The 7,636-nt window shown below is 38.5% G+C and overlaps 1 protein-coding gene across 1 annotated transcript; it reads right to left on the bottom strand.

The window, feature by feature from the left end:
* Nucleotides 1–1,097: 1,097 nt before the first annotated feature.
* Nucleotides 1,098–4,381, bottom strand: LOC120008998 (protein SIEVE ELEMENT OCCLUSION B-like). The gene is made up of 7 exons (XM_038859419.1): nucleotides 3,807–4,381; nucleotides 3,601–3,705; nucleotides 3,039–3,487; nucleotides 2,846–2,955; nucleotides 2,622–2,764; nucleotides 2,043–2,534; nucleotides 1,098–1,952 (listed from the first exon to the last, which is right to left on the bottom strand). The coding sequence occupies exons 1-7, from the start codon at nucleotides 4,323–4,325 to the stop codon at nucleotides 1,329–1,331; spliced, it is 2,442 nt and encodes an 813-aa protein (XP_038715347.1). The 5' UTR covers nucleotides 4,326–4,381; the 3' UTR covers nucleotides 1,098–1,328.
* Between the last annotated feature and the right edge of the window lie 3,255 nt (nucleotides 4,382–7,636).

Genomic DNA, 7,636 nt, shown 5'->3' with positions numbered 1-7,636 from the left:
CTCATGTTTCATTTTTCGAGAGTCCAAGACTGTCTAGGATTTAGGAAAGAAAAATGAGAGGTGGAGAAGACTAGTTTGCTACAGGATGGGCAAAAACTGGACTAGGCTAAATGATTTATCGGGTAGGCAAGAGTTGGGCGACAGGGTGGGCAAAAGGCTTGGTTGAAAGCTCAGAAAAAAATTGGACAAAAACTTTTTTTCAAGGCGGCCAATTGCTGGCTCGTATGGAGAGGAGGCTCAAGTGGCATGTTATAGTGAAGGTCCAATGTGATCGTATGATGAAAAGTCTAATGAAAGGCCCGGTGCTTATGGGCTCTTGTGTGAGGGGAGTGTTGGAACTCACATAAGAGTCCCACATAAAAAAGAAAAAGAAATGAAGAGCTTAAGTGGTTTACAAAGAAGTCGTTGGACTCAAAGCTCACAAGTCATGGTTTTGTGATCCATAACGGGCATTCAACCATTGTGCAATAAGGCCAATTTTAGGCAATATTGTGGTTTCCCCAAGTTCAAAAATATCAACATTTACATATGGAATAAAATGTTGATGCATGCAAGGGCGATGCTCTACTTTGCTTCCTTACTTGATTCCATTTTTTACTTGTGACTTCAACTAAGAACTATATTTGGAATGAAGAGAGTAAGTATTGATTCTTTTCTTTAATAATATCAGGTAAACTAGGAATCTTAACGACAAAGCCAAAAGAAGAGAACAAAGTGTAGTATGTCCTCTATCTACACTTTACATTATTTACATTAATTAGACAGATATATGCTTTTGGTGTCATGGCCATCTTTAGTGCACTAATTAAAAGGGTTTCTAAGTCCTCTTCTTTAGAATCTTGGCCTTAAGATTTAAGAGAGGATATCCTGTTAAATCTATGAGCTTTAATGAATTTTTAATATGACTGACTTTCTGCTAAAGAATTAAAGAACCATCAGCACCATTTCTGCTATAAATATCCCTAAATTTCAGCTTTCATTTTCTTTCATTCATATTTCTTATTTAAATTTTTCTTGATCCACCATTAGAGGAAAAAAGAAAAGAAAAAGAAAAGATGCACTAGTTAATTGGATGCTAAACAAAGATGAAAGAAATCTATCCATTGTACATGGAACAAATATATTGTTCTTTTATTCACATTGAAAGGAAACATACAAGTACATAAACAGATTGATTGAAAACATAGTAATAAAGTTACATATAGCTTGCAGTCATAGTTTTATTTAGTATGTGTCACACACTTATTTCAAACTTTGCCAGTCATATTGGCAATCTTAGTAGCATAATAATAGTATTCCATACTATTGATGGTACGTCTTCTGTATGTCTACTCATCACAACACTGGTACATGATGAACCTGTCCATAATGCGGCCGCACTCGGAGCACGCAATTATTTCTGGTATCTTTCCTGCAGAACCAGGCAGGACAAGTCGATTGCAGTGATGTTGTGGTTTAATTTTTGTAAGGTGATCATGCATTGCTGGTATGAATCCTTTCTCTTGCACATTTCCCTGCCAAAGATTATACTCAGTCAAACAAGTGTGGAATTGAGGACCCTTTGCTTTGGTCATTTCACGATCACCAGATCCTCTGCTGAAAATTGCCCATCCACCTTCACTGCTGTCAAAGGTAAGTATGGACATGATTTCACGCATTACGGTATCATCATCTGGTGTTTTGCCAAGTTGGTTTTTGGAGTGCCACATGCTTTCTATTCTCACCCAGAAGTACCAGATAGAGGTCAAGTCAGACCAGCAGTAGCTCAGCCTGTCGGCCAAGATTGTCGATATGTTTCTCCGGACACGCTCCTTTGGATTGCTCCTTCCTACGTAAACCATCTCCAATGGAATACCAGCAGATTGTGCAACAGCACGAGCTGAGCTGGTGAATCTTCGAATCCACTCCATGTCTTCCCCTCCATACAAGCATATATACCTTCCTTCATGCATCTAATTAGTGAAGAAAATAAAAAAGCACAAAATCAGAAAGACAAAGAACATATTCTGCTAAGAATCATAAATGAGCAACTGTGATTTTACCCAGTTAAGAATGACGGGATCAATGCCATCCACAAGCAACTCAAGTTTCCAAGTCTCTTCCTTCCAAAGATCTTCCTCCCTTAAAGTGGTGAATGGGAAGGCAGTACTCCCCCAAATCCACATCATGTGGAGGGCATTTGGGCAAGCAACCCGTCCTTGTGGATCAAGAACCACAAGAATAGGCTTCTTCTTAAAACTCCAAACCTCCTTGATGAACTTAATCACCGGGCGATCGATCAATGAAGGGTGATGAACTGTGTACCAAGGCATGCCAGACTGAAGATTCTGAAACTGCTTTTGCCTTGCTTCAGTTGAAGGAACAGCTGGGTCTAGAATTGGAAGCCAAACCACCTCATATTGACTTTCATGCCTGATTGAATGCTGCCTGGACTCATTGTATATCTGTTCGAGAATCGAGAGCTCTTCTTGTGAAATGTCCAGGTCTGATATGAGCAGAAGCACATTTTTCCGCTTCAGGACATCGAGGTTAACCTGATTTGTAGGTACAAAAGAGGGCCGTTAATGATCTTTTTAACCTCACTGACTGTCAGAATTCAAAAGTAGAAAAAGTGTACTTACTCTTCCCTTGGTGACTCCATCAACAAGAGGTGGCTGATCTTCCTTTGAAGAAATCAATAACCAGAGAACTCTCAGATTATCAATGTGGGTCATCTGGAATGCACGTTTCAGGTTATTATATGCTTCATCATATTTCCTTTCATCTGCATTATACGGTGGCTTGGTTAGTAACCATGCGAAAAGGCATTGTTTTACAATGATTTAACTGAAACCAATAAGCTCACCTATGTGCTTATAGCAAATCTCCAGCTGATCTGTTAAATGTTTGTGCATGTTGCTGAGCTTGTGAGCCGAGCTTGAGAGTTCCCACGCCTCTTGAGTGGATACTATGCTCCTGTAAGCAGTAAAATACGTAATCAATGGTTCATAATCCAATTAATATATAACTTTAGGATTTCAAGGACACATAACACATACTCAGCCCCCAAAACAGTGAGTCCTGTAATCTGGTCTGCGCACGCCACTAAGCTTCTAATAGTCCAGTAGACAGCCATTGGTATATGAGCCATGGCAGTGGAAAATCCAGGATGATCTGGTGTAATGTACTGAGATGGGAGCTCCTTAATCTCGACAATGCACCTGGCGATATCTAGCATTGCATTTATAAGATTCCTGATTGCTTCAAACCGAGGTCTGAGAGTGCTCGAATGCTGCATAATCTCAGGTAATTGCCTTAGCACCGCCACTGATTTGGCAAGATGGTTAGAGGTGTAGGTCTGTGCAATAAGCCAGAACTCTCCATACTGGACAGCAAAAGCAGCTAAAGCAAGCACCAATTTTGCATCCCATGAATAGTAGGATACCAAGTTCAGTATTGCCATTGCAGTAGCATGTACATCACCACCACTTGCACTCTTGTATCCTATCTGTCAATGTGAGGATAGCTTGCTAGTCACACAAATACGGAACTCGAAATATATGAAGAAACAAAATTTGGTGTGTGTTAGAAAAGGTAATTGATATTATGTTTTGAGATAACCTCGCTGGAAATTCGATCAATGAGATATCCCACAGAATCAAGCATTGCAAGGAAGTTGGGTGAGTAGGTTCTCTCTTCCAGAACTTCAGTATGTCCCGGTGCACCCTACAAAATATAGATGGATAAGAAGTACAATAGCAAACAAAATTTTATGTAATTTGCAGTAGAAGAATAAATATTCATATTCAAGTAGAATAGATCATTACCGATATACCAATGGCATCAAATCTTGGGGCCGCACGAATGAAAATGTCCTCAACAAGTTGCAGAAGGGGTTTAACTTCAACAATCTCACGTCCATCTGGGGCATGAGTTCCTTGAATGTGCTTCATCATCATATTGTCATCAGCTGACGAGAACACAGGCCGATCACCTCTTGCCAGTTGCTGCATACGGGTTGGCACATGCGTTGTTGGGTTGGCGTTGCCATTCATCAATTGCTGCATAATATTGCCAGGTGTTTGCGCCGTGTTGGGATTGACATGGACTAATTGCTGCGAGTCAGTTTTTGCGCCCAAATTGTGAAGTGGGTTGAGCTTGGTATTCATCAGCTGCTGCTGCTGATGATGAATGTCTGGCTGTGTTTGCTTGGTAGTAGTCAAACTGGGGTTGAGGGGGTTGTTCATCAGTTGCTGCATAATGGTTGGTGCTGGCCTGTTGGTATCAGTTGATGTTGGCCTGTTGGTCAGTTGCTGCATATTGGCTGCTGACTGGTTGATGGCCATATCTGGCTAAAGAAAATAACTGAAAATGATAAGAGCAATTGAAGAAACAATGGCTTTGTGTGTGTTGTGTTGCAGCAAAGGATCCCCTTTATATAGTCATAAAAAGTGTAGTATTCAAGACTACTTGAATCCACTTCTTTGCTTCCATTGAGGTTTAGTGCATGGTGTTAGGACCAAGCCCTGGCTGTGACAGTTACTACACATAACCCACTTTTCTTCACCTTTGAATCCTATACCTCCAAAATCCAAATCAATAAGAGAGAGAAGAATAAAAGGATAGATACACAATTAAGATCTAGTAAATAATAATTTAATTAATGCTTCTTTTCTTGTCACCAACAATGGTTATGGGCCCCAAAAGTGGTTCTTCCTTATTTGATAACCTTGTCCATAACTTGATCGGGAATTAGAGTATGAGGGAGAATTGAAGCATATATGAGCTGTAACATTTGTTCTTTACTTATTAAAATACCAAGTACAAAGGTTCTTGAACCCATGAATTAAGGAAATAACAAAAAGGAAGAAAAAAAATCATTTTTGTTTGGGGAGTGTCCCTATTTGCAAACATTTTTGAATTCGATACATACACTTACTTAGCACATCCTAAAAATTTTTAAATACACACATATTGATTATATAACATTTAATCTCCTAAACTACCTCTCCCCACTCACATATCTCTATCTTATCAACCCCACCCCAGCTAATTAAATTTAATAAATTTGTAAAATAATTTTTGTAATGTTAATCCCCCTAATCCTTTTATTACAATAATTTACGTGTTTTCCAAAAATTTCACTAACTCTCACGAAGAAAGAAATTCACGACATAGATTACACTCAATTGAGGTGAATAAGGTGGACATTATAGATGGTCAAATCTCTTTCATCATAGCCCTTGTTCATCTTAATTTTAAACCATGAATCAATATTTCTTCCTTAACCAAAATGTCGCGAGGCCCAATTTCATTGCACACCTATTACGACAGTGACCCATTTGCAACTATTCATAGAGATGATTCTAGCCCAAACCTCTATGAAAGGTCCAACCCGCACAGGGGCTGCCCTGGGCTTGGGTGAGCTGGGCCCTTGCCCAAGGTCCCCAAGAAAAATTTTAGTTAGAATAACCCTAGCCTATTTTGAAAAGTCCATAAGTATTACTTACTTATAAAGCTAATAAAAAAATCAACTAAGAGTCAAAGCAAACTAATAAAAGTGAGGGGCCTAAGGCAAAGTAAAAAAAGTTTTATCCCGTCAAAAGCCTCTTCTCCAGTTCTCCCATCCATCGTATTCGTATCTCATCATTCTCAGTCTCACAACTCTCCCCCCTTCTCTAATCGACTGATCTCTACACTCTACAGGCTGCAACAACTCTCAACTCTGTCCTTTCTTATATCTGCTTTCTCTTTATCTCTTGATCTCTTCTTGTGTTTGTTGACTAGCGAGACTCGAGAGAAAGCTTTAGGGACGAACGGGTTGCATGTAATTTTTCAATTTCTAGGTTTTTTTTTTGCTTATCACTTTATCTTCATGATTTTTTTTTCCCACTTTTCATAGTAGTTAATCTTTTGCAGATTATTATTAAAATCTAAATATTATATGAATACTTGGTGTTGGTGTTATTTGGTGATTTGGTGTATGTGTCGTGCTTGGTGATGGTGAAAACCATGCTTGGTGAGTGGTGTCGTGCTTGGTGAGTGCCGAGTGGTGCTTTCACTGCTTTGTTTGGCAAGAACTATCTCTCCCAACTCCCAATTTTGGCTAATTGGCTCTATCAGCAATCTGTCAGCCTCTCCCAATTTTAGATTTATTTTGGGCTTTGCTCCTTCTGCTCTCAGCCTCAGATCTTATCAGGTGTATTCTATTTTGATTTCAGTTTTGACAATCTCGTGTGGTGTATTTGTTGCTCCTACTTCCTGCCATTTGTTTGTTACATTTTCCTTGTATTGTTGTTGAGATTTTTGATCATAATGGTGTCTAGAAAATACAAGTCAGGTTATGAAAAAAGAAAACAGGAAAAAAGAAAAAGAAAAAGAATTAGTTCGATCTTTAGCAGGATCTCTTGATAAATTTTTGCATAGTGAACAAAGAGGTGGCTCAACATCTGATGTTGAAGAAGAAACAATTCCACCGATGATGAGTGATGTAGTTGAAAATGAACAAGATAAAGAAGAAACAATAGGTGATAAGGAAGAAGAAATTAGAATAAGTTATCAAGATAATGAAGAAGAAATTTTACCAATAGATGATAATGAAGTTGGATCATTAAACATTTATGATCCAGGAAATTGGGATAAAGTTAGTCAAAACTTTACTAGTAGAAAAGGTCCAATTAGAATTCTTGATGTTGATTTTTGTATTGATGATCTTGGTAGGCATTTTTCATCTATTCATTATGAACGAGTGACCGACACCAAAGTGTGTGTGTGTACTTACCCCAAGTGTAGGGTATCGTCAAGTTATAAACCGGTGAGTCCGGTATCGATCCACGAGGAAGCAATGCAAATTTGAAGTGAATGATATGCAAATGACTAGCTAACACTAATAAACACAATGAATATCAAATAAAAGCAAGTAAAAGAAATGGGCCGAATGACTCGGTAGCATGAGCGATTTTGTAATCAAAGTAAGCACAAATTGGATTTAAAACAATTAATTAAAGACCTAGTTTCTAATCCGTCCCGGTGGCTACTCGGTTCTCATACTCAAGGTATCATTGCAAACACACACAACCATACACAATGCATTGTGTGATACTATCAATCATGCATATGCAAAGAGAATTGGGATATAAGACTTCAATTCATACATGTAGGCCATCGGGTCTCTTAATCTACGATGAACGCAAAGGGATAAGCACCTAATATTATGGATTAATGTTCCCCCTTGGGGCTCGGCTTGGCTAACACCCTAGTTTCACACTCAAAGATCAATTAACCATAACTCTCCCATGCACATTCCTAAATTAACCCAAAACCCCATCATCAATACACATAATTAATAGCTATGCAATGAAAAACTCAATTAATTAAGGAAATCATGCAATGGGTTTAACAATTCTCAATCGAACACATTAGATGCAATCCCTAGACTAGACAATCCAAGAATACAATCAAATATGTCATTCCCATAGATCCAATCACACAACTATCATGAAATTAAAAGAGAGAAATCGAAGCTACGATTCTTTGAGCATACCTTGAGTAATTGAAACCTTGCATCCACCATTCGGGATTAGAAACTAGAGAAGAGAACTACCCACTCATGATTGTTGCAATAAACATCCAATCTATTGTCATCTAAATCGGAGTT

This window comes from Tripterygium wilfordii, chromosome 11 (assembly GCF_013401445.1).
Source record: "Tripterygium wilfordii isolate XIE 37 chromosome 11, ASM1340144v1, whole genome shotgun sequence".
NCBI classification, from domain to species: Eukaryota; Viridiplantae; Streptophyta; class Magnoliopsida; order Celastrales; family Celastraceae; genus Tripterygium; species Tripterygium wilfordii.
This window is presented reverse-complemented; position numbering and strand designations above follow the sequence as displayed.